At 30.3% G+C, this 19780-nt stretch overlaps 1 protein-coding gene across 1 annotated transcript in view; it reads right to left on the minus strand.

Moving 5' to 3' along the window:
* The window catches only part of LOC145308454 (voltage-gated potassium channel regulatory subunit KCNF1-like), a 65247-nt gene that overhangs the window by 5390 nt on the left and 40077 nt on the right, over positions 1 to 19780 (minus strand). The window contains exons 8-15 of the mRNA XM_080150269.1: positions 19250 to 19380; positions 18187 to 18278; positions 16823 to 16900; positions 10806 to 10919; positions 9963 to 10183; positions 7705 to 7764; positions 6780 to 6868; positions 6012 to 6129 (exon numbers count right to left, since the gene is read on the minus strand). Coding sequence (XP_080006395.1) covers positions 6012 to 6129; positions 6780 to 6868; positions 7705 to 7764; positions 9963 to 10183; positions 10806 to 10919; positions 16823 to 16900; positions 18187 to 18278; positions 19250 to 19380 — 903 coding nt within the window. The remainder of the gene's footprint in view (positions 1 to 6011; positions 6130 to 6779; positions 6869 to 7704; positions 7765 to 9962; positions 10184 to 10805; positions 10920 to 16822; positions 16901 to 18186; positions 18279 to 19249; positions 19381 to 19780) is intronic.

The following is a 19780-nucleotide window of genomic DNA, read 5'->3' on the forward strand; positions in this document are numbered from 1 at the left end:
TCTCTAGTTATTTTTTCTCTGCCTTTTGTTAAAAGTTTAAGTTTACTTTAAGTCTGTGTATGATATAAATATTTAAAGGTCGAAGCTATGATGTAATAAAAGGTTACTTCAAAAGAACTTTTTATAATGAGTAAATTGATTCATAATTATCTGTGTGGGATGTCAGATAAAACATTATTGTGTTAGAAAATTAAAATTTTTGCTCAATTTACATTGATGTGTAATCTATTTAACAACACAATATTTCTACCCGTATATCGATTATGATTTTCTCTTTCTAATACTAGTAAACAATTATAAATATTCGTGTATAGCCAATATAATTTTAAAGCTTAATTCTAATAGTCTAAGAGTCTTAACAATTTTATAATTAAGCTGATTTTCGTTTTTGCCTTTCCGGAAGTAAAATTGTTTTACTTACAATTTTGTATTGTGATGATATCAAGTTGAAACCATTTAGTTTGTAAGTTTTAAAAGGAAACAGGGATCAAGTCAAGCTGAGTATGCCAATAGCCTGTTCTGGCACACGCTACTTGACTTGGGGGAATATTGGCATACTCTACTTGACTAGGGGGAATATTGGCATACTCTACTTGACTAGGGGAAATATTGGCACACTCTGCTTTACTTGTCAAGATATGCTTTTTCTAAAATTCTGAAATAATTTATGTATATATACTAGCGGCTCCATAACCGCCCCCCCTCCCCCCCCCCCCCCCTCGAAGTCTCTAGGGGCATTTGAGGGAAGGAGAGAGCTGAAAATCTCCTTTACATTTAAGTTTTAAAAAGAAAAACTATTGTAACAAAATTATGGTATTTAAAGGAGCTCCTAGATGCTAGGGACGCAACTGCTAGTTTATACATATATTTTACGTACATAAAGTAGTAAATTTGTAGGTTGAATTATTATAACATAAATCGGAAAATATGTTAAATTCATCTTTTTTTTTTTTTTCATGCTGCTTTGTTTGCTAAACTATTGGCATACTATGCTTTACTTGATGAAATATTGGCATACTAAGTTTTACTTGGGGGAATATTGGCATACTCTACTTGACTAGGGGGAATATTGGCACGCTCTGTTTTACTTGTTGCCATTGGCACACTCAGCTTGACTTGATCCGGAAACAGTAATATAGATTTGTCTTTTTATGGGAAAAATAAAAGGATAATATATTGGTATTAATTCCTCAAAGACTGGTGCTCTTTGAGATATATTCTGTGTTAAAGTAGGAATTTTATAAAAAGGTTCATGTCCATATTGTTCGTACTTTACAACAATTTAAATGTCTTTTTTTTGTCAAATTTATAACGAATTGATTTAAGGCTATTACAGGCGAAGATTGTTCTGTAATATTGTGTTATAAATCAATTATTGGAACAGCTTCATGTTTAAAAATCATTATACTATCCGTTGCATGATTTCTAAATTGGGGACCTTTATAATTATTGAATAAATAATGTATGTATTTAAAGGTCTTATTGATAATGATATGCTTCTAATTATGCATTATACATGGTATTTTTGATATTTTTATTCAGGAATAAACAGATGCACTAGTTTTCTACCAAATTTTAAGATTATTTAAAAAAAAATATTAATTGGTTCATTATTATGTAAACTACAAACATTTTTTTAAAATTAGACTCTCCCCCATTACATCAATTTTAAAATTGTCTAACTTTTTGTTTTCTAGTTACCTATCCCTTAGTTATGGTTTAAGTTACATTGACCTTAAACGTAATATGTTTGATATCCTTATACTAAAGTAACAGGATGTGTGTCTGTGTGTTTGTTTGTACCGAAGGATCTCGCTAACCGCTGAACCGATCGGGTTTTCCTTAACAGGGTAGCTTCTCATAGGTCCCGGGAAGGTTTATAACTATTTTCTTGGGGGGTGGGACACCCCCAACCCCCCCAAAAAATATAAAAAAAAACAAAAAAAAACATTTTTGTTTACTTTTTCTTTTAAAATCTAAAATAAGAAATAGGGTTATCAAATTCGACTCTCCCCTCCTCAAGTGCTCTAGAGGCCTCTAGGGGGCGTAGCCGCTAGTGTTAAATATAACATGCGATCTAAGTGTAAATGAGCCACTAGCCTAAATACCTTCCTTATATTTTTTTAAAAATCTGTCTAGCTTGTAAATATATAAGTTGCACTTTTTTTCTTTAACAATGTTCTTTAAGTGATAGGCAAACTAGTTATTGCAATAAAGCCACACATTAGAGTGTCAAAGGTTAAATGTCAAACAATAGAGTGGACAAAGGTCTTAGGTACTGTAAGATTTAACAGCTGTGTTGAATTTACAAAGCATTAATTGTCATGTAGTGAAGTATTAAAATTGCTGTGAAATGATTAAAACAGAATGCTTATATTGCATAGAAAATGTGAGTAAATAATTGCAATAAAAACATAATACACATTAAATAGTCCAAAGTGTAACTTACTTTGTCCACTCTAATGTTTTGTTTGTCCTTTGTCACTTCCTGTGTTTGGCACAATCCTACTTTAACTCATTTGTTTCAATTTTTTAGACTAATGATTTCACATTCAAATCTGAAATGGCTGCAAGTCTATCATTATTAAAAATCACATTTATTGTATTATTTAAGAGTTAATAAGTTAATTTAAACTACATTTTTATGTTTTTTTTTGTTTTAGTTAGACAGTGCAGTGTTTTTTTTATCTTAAGATTTATGTTTTACTACTTTTTATATGATAATAGATAGAAAATAGAATGTTAGCTCTGAACAAAAATCTAAATCTAATCTATGTAATCAAGGGTAACATCCCTAACATTGATAACTTTGTTTAATACTGGTTTGTTAGTGATACATTAAACTATAAATACTAGTGATTGTTGATATTTTAAGTATAGCCTTTTTATAAAATTACGATTCTGTTTTAATTACTATCTTTTTTTTACTTTTCAACATTGCTAAAACTTTTGATAACTAATTACTGATGCTGTAATCTAAAAATAGGGACAAAAAGTAATTTTAAACTCCTTATTTATTGTAAGTCTGACATCGTCAAAGCATTTGACATATATATATTTTAGTTTAGGATCTCCACATAAAACCAAGGTAAAGCCAGGTATTGTTCCTTTCCCAATTTTCTTTTTGCTATTTAAGAGGGGTAATTATATAACATTTGAATCAAAACAAATTTTTTTTTATCATTTGATTATCAAAAGTTTTAGCATGTTCAATTACTTGTTTTTCTTGCTCTAATATGTAAGTGATACACTTTTCTTCTGAACTTAAAGATTTTATCAAAAGATCTAATTAGGCAATTTCTTTTTAATCATTAAAAAATAAGTTAAAGATTATTTCTTTCTTCTATAAAGTTCAGAATAAGTGTAAAGACAAAAATTTCAAGATTTTTTTTATGTTTTTTTTTGCCAACAAAAAGTTACATGAAGCTAATTCTTACATAGATCATGGGCTCATCATTTTTATTGACGACTCCTCGGTCAACTTGGCGGCTGACAGGTAGTGCATACGGTCAACTTCACCGCCGCTACCACCGTTAGCGGCCGGCGGTGACGGTCTGATGGAGTATTCATCAATATCGCTATCATCAACATATGTATCTGTTGGAATTTTGCGGGTGCCGCTGTTTCCATTACCGCCACCGCCGTTCCCACCACCACCGATGACCTTGTGGTTGGCCATAGCGGCGCCCACGTTACCGTTATGGCTGATAAACGACTCAGTCCGGAGACTGAGCCGGTATCTGGCCTCACGGATGTTCCGCTTCGTTTCCTCCCAGGTGTACAAGTCCTTGCCCCGCCGCATTTCTTCTATTTCTTGTTCAATTATGGATTTCTCATAATACCTGGACACAAATTGGTAACATGATTCCAGAGCAATTTTTTATACCTGGATCTTTTACAAGTTAATGATTCATTAATCCTGGAAATAAGATACCCCTGGAGAGGTTTATTAATTTAACTAAATAAAATGTAAGCAACACAATAAGATTCAAAAGAAAAAAAATATTTGACATTAGGTTAAGCATAAAACTCAAATTTTGTAAAATAGATTTTATTTAACCTTACATAATTTAGACACGCTAATAATATCATGATAAATAAATCTAAAATATTTTTGACTTGACTTGCTATTTACACTGCACTGTAACATTCCAAAAAAAGTTTTAAAACTATTTAGTAAGATTTAAAAATCAACTAAACTGTCAATCTTTCGTTGAATTTATCTCTTACTATATAAAAAAAAACCACACAAGTATTTGGACAACATAACATTTTATTGAATATTTTGAGTATCTCTTACGTCCTCATGGAAAGGAAATAGTATATTATACAATTTCATGTTATATTACCAAATACTTTGAAGCACGCTATTTATAGAAATAGTATTATACAGTATGACCCAAAGTAAAGTAATAATTTGTCATTGAACATGGAAAATGTACTAAAACACATTTTTAAAGCAAATAGGTAGATTACAATTAGAACAATTGTTTAAATAATTTTTCAGGTACCATACTGTAATAGTTTTTTGGTCTATTTAAAATCACACACGCACACACATTCATTTTTAGTCCAGTATAAAAATGAACACTGCTTATTTGACTATTGTATGATGTCATTAAATTCATGTACTTTTAGAATAATTATTTTCTAATGAAATTCAATGGAAAAAGTAAACAATGAAATCACGACATTTAAAAAAAATAATATTTTACTTAAAAAAAAATATTTTTATCCCATAAGTACATGAATTTAATGACTGAAAAAAAATATTTAAAAATATGTATTGTCACAACTATAAATAATAGACAGAACGAATGATAAAAAAGGAAGTATAGCTGAAAAAAACATTTATGAATATATATATAAAGACGGCCACACTGCAAGAAAAGCAAGCAATTTTACATGATTTAAAAGAGAGAAAATGCATAAAGTAATTTTTACATAAACCCGTTTTTGCAGAATTAAGGTTCAGAAATAAACTGCTTTTGAAAAAAATTTTATTTACAGAAATAGTTCACTAAGCTAATATCACTCTTCCCATTAAAAAACACATGATATTCGTCTTTGCTAATCTGTGATATATAAATTTACTTTGTTATTCATTCAAAAAAAAACATTGTTTTGAAAGCTTAAATACATCTATATTTAATTTAGGGTTAGATGAAATTATCTGCTAATGAACTATCCCTGGTAATATGCTGAAGTGTAAATTTGGTGAAGGGCGTGGTTAATGTACAAATTTAGGGTATACAAAATGTGTTATAAGAGTGATTTTGAAATACCCTCTAGATCTATGATTTATTTATTATAAAATTTGACTTTATAGACTTGATGTAAAAAAATCCTCCCTGTGAAAAAAAACTAGCAGGGACAAAAACAAGTGTTCTTTAAACAAAATTAGAACAGGACAAATAAATTCAGTAAAAAACAATATAAACCATTTTAAAATAGAATTTTAGACATTAATATATTAAATATTCAAATCATTAACTAAATTTTTTCTACCCTGTTCTAATGATTGTTTATGAGAATACTTATCCCCCCTGAATACATATTTTTAATACAAATAAACTTGCTATGTATGTAAATAGGGTTGGGTCAGATATCTGGCCATTTTGAATATCCGCCCGAATAACAGATATTGCAACTATCCGGGTACCGGATATCCGGCTGATTTTTAATTACGGATATCCGGTAATTTGACGGATATCGAACTTTGACCAGATATACGACAGAACCGGATATTTAGTATTAGAAAGCAACCGGATATCCGGTATCCGGCCAAAAAAGTAGACCCTAGTAAAAGTGTCCGAGTCTGATTATGACGTAAAAAAATAGCCAATGAGAGGCCAGTATACACTGTAATTGACCAATGGTAAAATTTATAGTGGCCTCTCATTGGTTATTTTTTGACGTCATATTCAGAGTCAGACACTTTTACTAGGTTCAAAAAAGTATCCGGCCCAACCCTAATGTATGGAGAACTGGACTGTGTAAACAAACTGTACCTGTTGAAATTAGCAACTATGATGGGTATGGGGAGGGTGATACAAAGGACGCCGCATATTGCGCAGAGTGAAGCTACTAGTTTACCCCCGGCTGTTCGCGGGGCGATGTCTCCGTAACCTAAGATTATGTTGATAAGTTATTTTGTGGTCATTTTTATAGAATAATGTATGTGTAATATTGAAACCTAAGAGATTGGGGTCAAGAGGTCAAGCCAAATATTTTTTCAAACCTCTAAAACTAAAAAGGATCCAAGGTTTTATGGAAATTTGGTTTCACCCCTTTCTTCCTGATTTAGTTAGGTCTTCCTGGGGACCCAAATTTGAATGTTTGATTAAGTCTATGTGTTCAGGGATGCTACTATTTTACATGTAAAGAAAAATATTATCAAATCCACCCCACAAAAAACGATATAAGAAAATAGTTCTTTTGAGCAGAGAGAGAGGGGACAATGCGCTGTTTATTACAATAGTCCCCAAAGTTTTATGATAACGTTTTCTTATTCGTTGGTTTAATAACTTTGGGGAATTTAGTTAATTTTGATTGGTTGATTCATCAAGTTGAGTGTTCAAATATATCAACCACAAATTATAATCTAAAAAAGGGGTAAATTTATGTATCATCATTGTGATTTACATCAATTTATCGAACATTATCATCTTATCCCTTTAAATCCCTGTATTTTGTTATTTACATGCTTCTTTGTTTTTATTACCAAAATTCAAAATTCCCGATAACTAAAGGCATACCCGAAGTAGTATTTAACCTACCTGTGCTAGTCATAGTTATAATGGCCCAGTATAACGTCTGTGGAAGTGTATAGAACATTGTATCAGGTTCATCTTTCTCAAGAGCATAACCTACATCCATTTCAATTCAACCATCAATATTATTTTAAATTTATTTCTTTTCAGATTTAAAATTATCCAGTTTACAGTTTGTGTTGTTTTTAATAGACTGAAAACAAGATACTGCTAACCCGAACAACTATAAGTTAAGTATTATCACATATTATCACATTTGATACAAATTCCTCCTTATAGTAAATTAATAAGATCTCTATCTGTGTAAATGTCTGTCTTTAAAGGGTAGCTTCTCATAAATCCTGGTAGGGTTTATAACTATTTTAGGGGGGGGGGGGAGTGGTACCACCACCATCCCAAGATAAATCACCACTAGAAAAATTACATCCTTAAGTGCCCCTAGAGGCCATTAGGGGAAGTAACCGCTAGTATTACATAAACAACAGGAGGAAAAAATGATGGCATACAATAAAATAACCAACGGTTTGCCAGTATACATTGTCATTGACCAATGGTAAAATTAATACTGGCCTTTAATTGGTCATTTTATTGTATGACGTAATTTTTTGGCGGAACTTTACGTTGTCTCGGTGAGAACAGATAATATTTTTTCTCGTATTCATTCGAATCCGGTGGATAAGAACCGGTTCTCATCCATACGAAAAAACTATGTCTATCATCGTATTATAAACCGCTTTCTACGAATATAGAAATGTACAATCATAAGATTAAAAAAAAAATTTTAGCCCGTGCCTTCGGCACCTCGGGGCTGAAAAAACTGATTCAATCTAATAATTGTACATTCAATATCCGCGGAAAGCGGTTTATAGTACGATGAAAGAAATAACTATTATAATATAAATATTAATTATTTTTTATGAGGTTAAATTTTCCTAAGCCAGCAAAGATGAGCATGCCCATACTGACCGTCATACTCAGTAACAACAATTCCCTAAACAAATTTTCAAAATTAGTCCAATTTTTGTTTTGTTTTTATTGCGTTGTAATTGAGTGGCTTCTACGGTTTCTACGGAACTAGAGTCAACTATATAAAAAAGTTTTATTAAAACCTGACAAAATATTAGATTTTTTTGATATTTCAAGATAAAAAAATTCTTTAGATTCAGACATAAATGCCTATCTGTGGTACAAAAACTAACTATCTCTGTAATATAATATAATAAATACAATAGCTATTTTTGGTTTTATCGGTTTTTCTTCTGATTAATAAAGTCATTAAAGAAAGGAAAATCCTTACTTAGCTTAATACAAAAACATTATGATGTTATAACCATTTATTATTGAAGTTAACAGTGGGTGGCCATCTTCACATGTGGGAATGTTATCCGGGAGGGTGGGAACATTGGACTGTTTATTATAACAGTCCCCAAAGTTTTATAATAACGCTTTTTTATTGGTTGGCTTAGCAACTTTGGAATTTTAAAGTATTTTGATTGGTCGATTTATTTAGTAGAGTGTCATAACGTTTCAACCACTAATTGTAATCTGAAGACGTTTTTTTCGGTATTTTCATCATTTTATCAGCCATTGCCTTATCCCTTTAGATCCCTGGAATTAATGGTATTCACTATTCGTGGCTTCTCAGGGTATCGGGAATAGGTAAATCAAAAAGAATCGAATCTTCCCTTTAATTAAATAAACTCATTTAGATATGTAATAAGGGGGGGGGGGGAGTTTTTCTTCTTTATGCTTTATCCCTTAATGGGGTTTTGGGGTTAGTCTTTTTCTGCTTTGTGCTGAACAACTTGAGGGGATTTCTGCTCGACTAGGCACTTTGAGAGAAACCACCGGTTATGTTGTAATGTGCATCTCTATATTTATTAAAAACGAATCTTTTCTATAATTTAGGTCGGTCCGTCCGTCCGGAACGGATAGATTTTTCCTTAATTTAGGCATGTTAGAATTGTCCTATCGATTTCAAACTTTGCATCGTGATTTCTGTAGTAGTTAGGTACAATTGAGAAAGCGAAGCAACTCTTTAATCATTACCAAAATATTCGTACGTCCATTTTAATTATTTTTTTTAACATAAGCAACTCTTTAATCAAGAACTAAAAATGTAAGTATGTCATAAACATTCTCCTGTATCAAGTTTTTCTTCAAATATACTTACAATTTTGCTTCGACTCTTAAACATTTATATTCTGATTATTCCGTTCTGACACTATACAAGTTCTGTTTGTCCTACCATTTCAGTGCTTTTATGGATGCTGTCATCCTTGTTAATTAGAAAATATTGCTAGCATGTATTTGGAATTTATAAATGAATTCTTGTGTTACTTATTGTCTAACAAGATACAAATTTTGCTAGTATCTGCAATATTTATTATGGAATTTTCTATAAAGATTTTTATATTCATTTTAGTTTTTAACAAAAATATATCATAATGGAATATTTAAAAATGCACTTTATTTCTAAAGCATTAAGAAATAAGTAAAGTAATTCACAAGAAAGTTTTACATTTTTTAGCATTAAAACAGTTCCCATTTTAAATTTTAGTTTGAAAAATCAATATATTTAATATTTTTAGCCATTATTGATGTACGTACGTATCATATAATTTTAATATTTAATACTTCGCTTAAATCATATCTTTTAAAATCACAATATTATTCTGAGACCTATTTCTTATTGATTGGTTATTCTTTTGTCTCGGATAACTTCTAACAAGGACTTTGAATAAAACAAATGATAAAATCAAGAGGTACAAAATTTTGCTTTTTTTTCTGAATTTTGTAGGTTAGGTCATATTTGGACATGTTAGCCCCGCATGCTTAAATCACTGCAGGGGTAAAAAAAGCTCCCCTTATCTTATTTTCAATTTATGTTAAAAATAAAAGAGGTGTTTTTTTTTGCTTGCTAGGCATTTTCAGGGAAACGGCCTATACTTTTTTAAAAATGTATCCCTAAAATTTAAAAAAGAGGGGTTCTGAATAGGTTAGGTAAAACTTGGTAAACATTAGCTCCGTAGGAACCAGGGCACTGCAGCTCATCTTATTTCAATTTATGATAAAAATAATGGAGGGTGATTCTGTGCTCGGTAGGCAATTTGAGGGCAACTGCCAATTTTTTTTTTTAAAAACATACTTATCACTCTATTCCTGACTAAGTTTGTACACCGCACATACCTGTGACTGTTCCTGAGGGTTGTACCAAGTGTTTTCAGCCCAGTTATATGTCGTGACAACTTGAATATTCGCAATATCCTCAGGATCCTGAATATCTGGGCAGCCTTGGCAATGTACTCCAGAGAGTACTGGGAGGACAAGAGGTTGAGGGAGAGGGACAGGTAGAATGGTAGGATACCCAGCAGGTCGATGATGTTTAGGAACGATGTCAGGAACTCATACTGAAGAGAAAAATAATGGATTATGAATCTTAACAAAGGCTTAATTGTCAATTTTTTCATATCTAATATCAGGCTTTTAAAATCAATTAACAAAAAGGTTCTGAGGATATGAGTAAAAAACATTTTTCGCCTAATTAACCCTTTTATTTAACAACCTTTATTTTAGGTCCTTTTTTTACTAAAAGGCTGTAATTTCCTTATTTTTGAAGCTAAAAGAACAATTTTTCAAACAATGTTTTTCTTTATGTTGATTTTATATTAGAAATCTCAAAACATAAATTTCGGCGGCCGCAGCCAGTAGTTGGCAGTAAAACAGCGGTGGATTTGTATGATATTTTAATATGTCATGTAGTTTTTAAAAATCTGGAGACCTGGAGGATCATACCTGGAACTTGTAATTGACTTAAATATTTATTTTTCATATGAGGAAGTATTTGATAACATAAAATGCTTTGTTTAAGTCAAAAAATTGCTTTTTACCAGGACGGCAATGCCAGGTTTGCTGGCATTCTGCTATGGTTAGCTATATAAAATGTATATAATATTCATTTAATTATTTTATTGTTGTTATACGTACACCCAAGAATAATAAATCTAATCAAAATAATGAATACATATTTACCTTAGACGGACTAACAATACATCTGATAAGATATTCAACAGTAAACCATCCAACAAAGATGGCTTCCGTCACTCGAAAGAAATAATTCTCCTCCTCTTTACCATTATTCGTTTCCTAAAAGAAATTGAAAATTACCATCAGTATTGCTTTGAAACTGATTAATATCCAATGGATTATGACCGGTACTCGGCCATACTAAAAAATTATACATAGTATCGTATTAAATCCATTTTTCTATGAACATAAAATCTTTTAATCTTTTATAGCTGCAGAAAGCTGTTTATAATACGATGCGATAAATAAAAATTATCCCATTCTTATCAGAGAAGCAACTATAAAACCACCAATTTTAGTCAGCCCGTTCTCTTGTAATGATATTCAATAACTGTTGTCTGTGTTTTGTCTGATGAAATTTCTTGTTAAGGTGCTTTCACTTAATCATTTCTTTTAACCACGGAAACTTCAGTGCCCTTATTTCCAATTTGTCCATTCCTTCGTATTAACCTAACCTAAAATAAGCCTATAAAATAATTTTTTTTTCTCAAAAGTTAGTTTGTTGTCCTACATGAGATATGAGCGAAATCGCCATTGAAAAGATTCTTCTGAAAAAATCAACGAACATGAACTCCTCTCAATCAACGTGTCTGTCTATAACACAAAGAAATATTTTACAGAAGTTATCATCTTTTTTATTTAAATAATTTGCAAAAAGTGAAAATACTTTTATAAGTAAATTGAAAGGGTTCAATTATCAGAATATACATTTCTATTTTTACTAAAGGTTCAGTTTAACTAAAACTTTTGGTATTGCCTTCTAACCACTAAAACTCTCAATTCAAAAAATAGCTTTTTCAGGGATCTAAGGGGATAAGACAATGGTCGATAGATTGCTGTTCATAATAAAAAAAAACTTAATAAAAGTCCCCAAAGTTGTTAAGCTATAGGATAAGAAAAAGTTATTATAAAACTTTGGAGACTATTATAATAAACAGCCCAATGTCCCCTTTCTACCAGTGTCTTTTTGTAACCTTAAAGTGAGATATCTAGATTTAGAATTTAATCTCCACAACAATAAAAAGACAGAAATACAATATGAAATGTCTTCAGCCATAAAACTTTTGCTTCATAATAAATACTGTTGTATTTTTTAATGCTAATATGTAGAAACCCTAAACTTTTAACTTTTACATACTGTCTTAACCTCTTTTCAAGGAAGCTTTGTGTTTATCAAGATCGAAATTAATTCCTTATTCATTATCCCAAATTAAGCACAAATGTCGTCTTGTTTGACTTTCCTTTTCTAAAGAGACGCGGCATGGATTGTTTATATTTTGATGCGTCCACGTTCTTTTACTTTTGAATGATATGTGAGTGTGTGAAGATTTCGGAGAACAAAGTTGGGCCTATCATTGGTCTCATAGTGCGTGAACGACCCTAGTATACCAGGGGCTTGAAACCATAAGAACTTCAGGTAGAATTTGTTAAATTTATTTAAATAGAGTGGCGTATAGGACGATTTATTTAGTTTAAAAGGCTTAGCCAGCTAAGCATGAAACTTTATTATGATTAATTATTATGTTTTAGTAATTTTTTATGTGCTTTTATTTTTGCATTTAACAATGATTTATTAAACCAAATAATTTTCCTTTAAAGCCAAAGTTTCCAAAGATTCTTAACCGTAGAGAAAAATGATTTTAAAAAGCAATTAAGATTACGTGGTTATAAAAACTGGAATTTTGTATTAATTGATTTTGTAATTTCAGGACTTTGAAATAGTTGCCTCAATAAATCTATAATCAAACCTGCTGTTGAAACTTGATGGTTCCTGGTATTGGGGGTTTGTGTGTACGTCAACAAGATCTCTAGAACTTCCCGCTAATTCGGAAGTCACACTCAACCAAAGTGTCATGGTTGAGACACATACCAAGAAATTTAGAGATAGAGGGTGTTTAAAAAATAACCGATCGCTCACAATTTGAACCACAATAAGTACTTCAAATCTTGGAGATAGACCCCATAATGTTTGGAGTTTTTGATGGGGCATGTAAAGACCTTTCTTTAGACACCTTAACAAGGTTTCTAACTCAACCTATGCCAATTTGACATAAAAAAGACATTCCCATCCAACTTTGAGGCATGACGGCTCTGTCTATTCCTAGTTCTTGATGTTTGCCAGGTCTTTCTTTTTGATGCCATATTGGCTAAGATTGTGTTAGAAACCTTGTTTATGTGTCTAAAGAAAGGTCTTTACATGCCCCATCAAAAACTCCAAACATTATGGGGTCTATCTACAAGATTTTAAGTACTTATGGTGGTTCAAATTGCTAGCGATTGGTTTTTACAAAGACAACTTGTAATCAAATATGCACTTTCGGCGTAGGGCAAATTTCTCTGCAAGGGCTAGGTCTTAAGCTCTAGGGCTCTGGAAGGGTGAGTAGATTCAAAATTCAATATTGTTTTCTCATTGTCATTGCTTGGGCATGATATGTATTATTTTTTATTAGTTTTGGACCTAAACTGTAAGGTTTATATTGAAAAAAGTGAAGCGATTGGTTTTTATTTTAACACCCTTTAGACATATGGAAAAAAAAATTTTACCACTGTTTTTTTAACCAACTCAAATACATAATTATTTTCTTTTTAAAATGACGTAAAGTTTTTTATCTTTCATTTATCAATCCCTGTATACATGTTCTTTTCTGGAAATAGTCACTCAAACTTTTGATTGATATGTTTACATATGTTCTTTTTTTTATGTGGAATCATATATAAAATATTATTTCTGGACTATGTTAATGATTTATGTTTGGATTTAATACTTTTTGTAAATAGAAATTAAAGCAAAAAGTCATTAAACAGCTGCATATATATTTACCTTTATTTTTTTCAATTTAGTTATTTTTAAAACTAAAAAAAGGGGGACTTTGACCACCCATTACCAAATAATAATAAGATAATTTACCTAGCTTTGTGAAACAAATTAGATACTACTTTAATATTTGATGTAAATATCGATACATAATCACTTGGATATGGCAACATATTTTTGCTTACTCAAATAAAAGGGTCCTTCCGGCTGGCTACTATAACGATACCCTCCATGTGCCCATTTTACCCCATCCTCTCCCCACCTACTAAAGAACTAACTAATGAATGAGGACTATTGTAGCAACAAAAAATTGGTGACAACAATATACCCTTTAAAACAAGTGAATAGAACGTATTCTTTATTTAATTATTGGCTGTAAGATGTTTATGGCATGAATAAATTAAAACTAAGATAAAGCATTTAATGAACAAGATATGGGATTTTTCACATTTAAAATTAAGCTATGAAAAAAATCAATAATTTCAAATAATTATGTTTTAAGGCTAAATATAATAGTAGAAACCTTTTTTAGAAGTCTTAAAATCATTTGATGATTATTTTCTATATTTGAAACAAAAATGAAAAAGGAAAATCTAAAGAGTTTAATTTTTCCATGTTGTGTTCTTAATATTCTAACTAAGGTAGAAGTTTTCAGGAATCCAAAGGGATAAAACAATGGACGATAAATTGTTGTCCATCCCCAATAATAGTATTAAAAATTTCATCTTCTGCAGATTACAATTATTGGTTTGTTTATACACTCAACTTAATTAATCAACCAATCAAAATTCATTAACGTTTTAAGCCATTGCATCGCGTCGGTTAAGAAGACGTTATTAAAAACTTTGGGAACTAGCGTAGTAAACAGTCTATTGTCCCCTTCCACCCTGATAAGTTTTATACTTTTTATCAAAATTAACATCTTGAGATTTGCACTTGCTCAAATTAACGTGAGATTTTTTACAGTTCAGATTGTTTTTTTTAAAATCAGTTAGTGCATATTAACAATATAGTAAAAAAAACTAAGTTTAAGAGAATATAAACATAAATTTTAAAGGTAAATCACAATTGGCCTAAAATAGATAAATTAAAATCTTTTTGAAAAAAATTTGAATGCAATGCCATTTCGAAAAAAATGCATGAAGTCAGGCTAAAAGAGTATTCTTTAAAATTAAAAGCATTGATTCTCTCGTATTTGCAATTAAGGAGCCCTTAAATATTCCCTTTAATAGCAGTGTTATTTATCTATTGTTAAATAAATCTATTGTTTATCTATGTTGAAGTAAAACAATAGAGGGGAAAGGGGTTCAATAACTCTATGTTTCCCACCCTGTGGGCCTTGTGCCTGTTCAATTAGGTCTTTCAATATTAGCCAATAGCGTCGGAAGTATTAGCACAGCCAAGTCGCTACAAAAGTGCAAAAATCAATTTGCTAGCAGACGAAAAAGGTCCTCAAAACTAGATCCAAGTAGTTATCTTGATTACATATCTATACTTTATTTTTTATTAATATTGTTATGCTTGTACATGTTGACCTAAATGTAACCTTGAGGAAAAAGTATTGTAGAATGAGACAATAAAAAAGTGGTTATGTGTTAGGACAGCTTCATTACAGATAAACATTAGGGAATATATAGATTGCCTAGATAACTGTACAGAATCAACAACAATATCAAGATTCAAACATCTTTATAGCTTAATAAACATTTTTAGTAATGGTAAAATAGGCAGAAAGGTTAATGAAAAAGGTGCTTTTTATTACATTAGTCCCCAAAGTTTTATATAACTTTTTCTTATTCCTTTTCTAACAACTTTGGGGATTTAAATGAATTTTGATTTGTTGATTTATTAAGGTGAGTGTCCAAACGTTTCAACCAATAATTGTAATTTACAAAATAGGTAATTTTGTGTATAATCATTGCAAATTAATCTGGTATTGTCTTATCCCTTTAGATCCCTGGAAAATAAGATTGCAAGTAAAACATTTCCGTTAATGGTTGTACTTTATGGTAAAATACACTTAGTATACCAAATTAATACGATAATAATGTCAAAAAGCCTTACAAACCATTCTGAAAATTAAGTGTAGCAAAAGAATAGTAATGTAATTTTATCAATATTTTGATTTTTCTTACACAAAATTGTTTGAAATTTTAAGATTTTAAATTTAGTCAAATATTTAGTTTAATAGATATGTTGCTAATATTTGAATTTAGTTATCTGAATTAAATATTTAGGTTTATATTTATTATAAATAGAGAAACGAAATTGTATTTATGTAATGTTTGGACTCAAATATAAACAAAATTGTCATTTTGCATTCAGCTGACCTAAATTTTTTTCATAAATTTATATCTTAATTTTTATGGTTATCATTTGTTTGTCATAAAGAAAACTATAAAAAATTCAACTAATGATTTTTACGGTGTAGCTCCTCTGTAATTTTTCATATTAGAACTTACAGTTTTATGTAACTATACCTGGAACTAACAGTTCTATGCAACTATACCTGGAACTTACGATACAATGTAACTATACCTGAAACTTAAAGTTCAATGTAACCATACCTGGAACTTACAGAACTATGTAACTCTAACTGAAGCTTACAGTGCTATGTAATTATATCTGGAACTTACAGAACTATGTAATTATACCTAGAACTTACAGTACTATGTAACTATACCTGGAACTTACAGTACTATGTAACTATACCTGAAAATTACCGTAATATGTAACTATACCTAGAACTTACAGTACTATGTAACTATACCTGGAACTTACAGTACTATTTAACTATACATAGAACTTACAGTACAATGTAACTATACCTGAAACTTAAAGTTCAATGTAACTGTACCTGGATCTTACAGTACTATGTAACTATACTTAGAACTTACAGTACAATGTAACTATACCTGAAACTTAAAATTCAATGTAACTATGCCTGGAACTTACTGAACAATGTAACTACACCTGACACTTACAGTACAATGTAACTAAATATACCAAGAAGAACTTACAGTACTATGTAATTATACCTGGAACTTAAAGTCCTATGTAACCATATAGAGAACTTCTGGGTAACTATACCTGGAACTTACAGTACTATGTAACTATACCTGGCACTTACGATATAATGAAACTATACCTGAAACTCTGGAACTGTAGATAAAATGAGCATCATTATTGAGGCTAACAGGAACATGGAACTTACTATCATTAACACCTAAACAAATGACAAATGAGATTGTATTCACAGCACTATTGGCTCAATCAAGTAAATCGGGACACCCATTATTGCATGGTTCTGATACAAGGAAGGTGTCAAGTTAAAAAAGTCTCCATTACAATATAGCCTTCTTTCTCTTCTTAATGGAAGTATATCAGGGTTTTTGTAACTCTTTAATTTTGTAACTTTTCTAGCAGGATAATATTGATAACTTATTAAACATATAAATTGTATAACAAATTTTTAAAGATAATACCTTTTACATTATAGTAAGAAATTATTGACTTAAAATATTTCTTTTGTAAAATATTTTGTAATGATTGCATCATTTTAAAAAAAATCAATTTATGTAACATGTACTTTTCATATAACGAAGTTTTACAACAAACCCTAAGTAGAGCAATAATAACCTTGGTTTATCATAACATTTATGAGTCATTATTTTTAGTTTACACGCATGTAATTCTTCAACATTTATAAAAGTTAAAACTAGGATAAAAAAATTAGCATAATCTCAGTTTGCACATGTATAACTTTAAGCAGAACTTAGACTTAAAGAGCCCAACAAACGACTAACTTTATTGAGATAAAAAAAATAGGAATCTATTTTTTATTCCAAACTTGCCGTTTAAATTTTAAACCATTTACATTTACATGTTAGTGCGTTCACTAGTCGTTCAAACATTAGTTTATTTTTGGCAATGTATTTTTTACATACAAAATAAAATCCGCGACTAAGTTAAGGCTCCCTCAGGTTAAGATTGTCAGGAGAAAAGTGAAACAAAACTCTAAAGACTTTGAAAACTTTATCAAAAACTTACATTTGTAAAGCAGGCTAATTTTATAACTGCATGGGTTAATATTACATATTTTGTTAAATCATTATTATTTACAAAACATAGTCTAATACACTACAACTATGATTTTTTTCTTTCTTTTGCGTTTTTTTCATATTATAGTTTATTAAACTTACCAAAAAATATTTGCTTCTACCTTAAATTGTTTAAATGTTAAAATGTTTTCCCTGTATTTAAAGGTAAATAGTCTAAAACCATACTAAATATAGCTAAAGTGTAGCACTGATCAGTTTAGTGGTTTTCAAGATATTAACAGACAAAAAAACCTTGTATTCTATTCAAATGTTATAGCTGGTTAGCTAGATCTTATTAGACAGACAAAAAATCTCACTATACATTGTATCATGGATCACTTAAAAGGATCATTTAAAAATAAATTTAAATTTTTGTTTTTTTTTATTGCAGACAGTCCTTTTAACTGTTTACCTTGGCGGCTGTTGATGAGTTCGGGTCCTCGAACAGCTTCCATATCACATTTCTTAGTTTAGGACAGCACATACCAATAAATGGATTCACCTCCAACAAAATAAGCTTTCGTTATTATTTACTGACGCTAGAAATGTATTTTTTTTCCGGAATATGATAAAGTTATGGGTTTACAATTCTGCCAAAAGAATAAATGTACATTGAATATGCCTTAAAATATGGCTTTTGATGTAATAAGTAAAATATACTTAAATATTTAAACTTTTAGTAAAAACATTCGATACAATATGTTTTTCAGAACCCAATGAAGATTTTAAGAATTATCAAAAAGTCTTAAGGCAACAAATATCAACAGTAAAGATAAGAATATTTTACAGTCCATTACCCCACCCCTCCCTAAAAAAAATCATAAAATCATGTGTTCATTGGCGAAAATTATCATTAAACAAAGTAAGACGCCTATCTCTAATAATAGCCGAAAAAGTTACGTTTCCTTATCTCAATTTTTTTTTTACAAATTGAGAACCTAGCTAATATGGCTTTTGATGTAATAAGTAAAATATACTTAAATATTTAAACTTTTAGTAAAAACATTCGATACAATATGTTTTTCAGAACCCAATGAAGATTTTAAGAATTATCAAAAAGTCTTAAGGCAACAAATATCAACAGTAAAGATAAGAATATTTTACAGTCCATTACCCCACCCCTCCCTAAAAAAAATCATAAAATCATGTGTTCATTGGCGAAAATTATCATTAAACAAAGTAAGACGCCTATCTCTAATAATAGCCGAAAAAGTTACGTTTCCTTATCTCAATTTTTTTTTTACAAATTGAGAACCTAGTAATAGTGTCTAACTTTTTTATCTTTGTGACGTAACAAAAATCGAAGGATGAGAGGGGAGGTGGGAAAAGAAACCCCTAAAAAAGAGATGGATTTTTGTTACGTCACAGAGATAAAAAGTTAGACACTATTACTAGGTTCCAAACTGACAGAACGAATATACGGACGCTTTGAATTATAGAGCAGCTTAACAACAAAATAAATTGTAAAAGTTGAACCTCATCGTCATGGTCCACACCATGATCTGCTATAGGTAGGAGCCAGGATGCTCTCTGGAACGTGTAGGCACAACAAGGTTCAAGGTGAAGGGAGGATAGCCCCCAGTATTCAAGCTCACCCAAGAAATCTCTGGAGAAAAACAGATTGGGTCATTTTATGTTAAAAAATACTTCCAATTTAAAGCATCAACTATGAATTATTAAAGGAAGCCTGCAGCAAATGCCTTTCTTTATATCTAAAATTAGACATTATTTATAAGCAACTATTATAGCCTGTTTTGTTATTGAAATCTAATCTGTCAAAAATGAATAAATAAATGAAATGAAATAACATATGAAAAGAAGTTGTATTTAAACGATTTTTATAATGGTTTATTTGTTTAGACAGCTAAGAGGTTATTTTTTGCCTCATAATTATCATTTACAGGTTGATTTTGTTTAAAAAGGAAGGGGAAAAAATAGTAGTTCCTACGTTTATTTGGACAAAAATAAATTTGAAAATATTAGAACAAGAATATGTTCAAAGCCTG

Source organism: Acartia tonsa, chromosome 2 (assembly GCF_053477335.1).
Source record: "Acartia tonsa isolate MP-2025a chromosome 2, ASM5347733v1, whole genome shotgun sequence".
NCBI classification, from domain to species: domain Eukaryota; kingdom Metazoa; phylum Arthropoda; class Copepoda; order Calanoida; family Acartiidae; genus Acartia; species Acartia tonsa.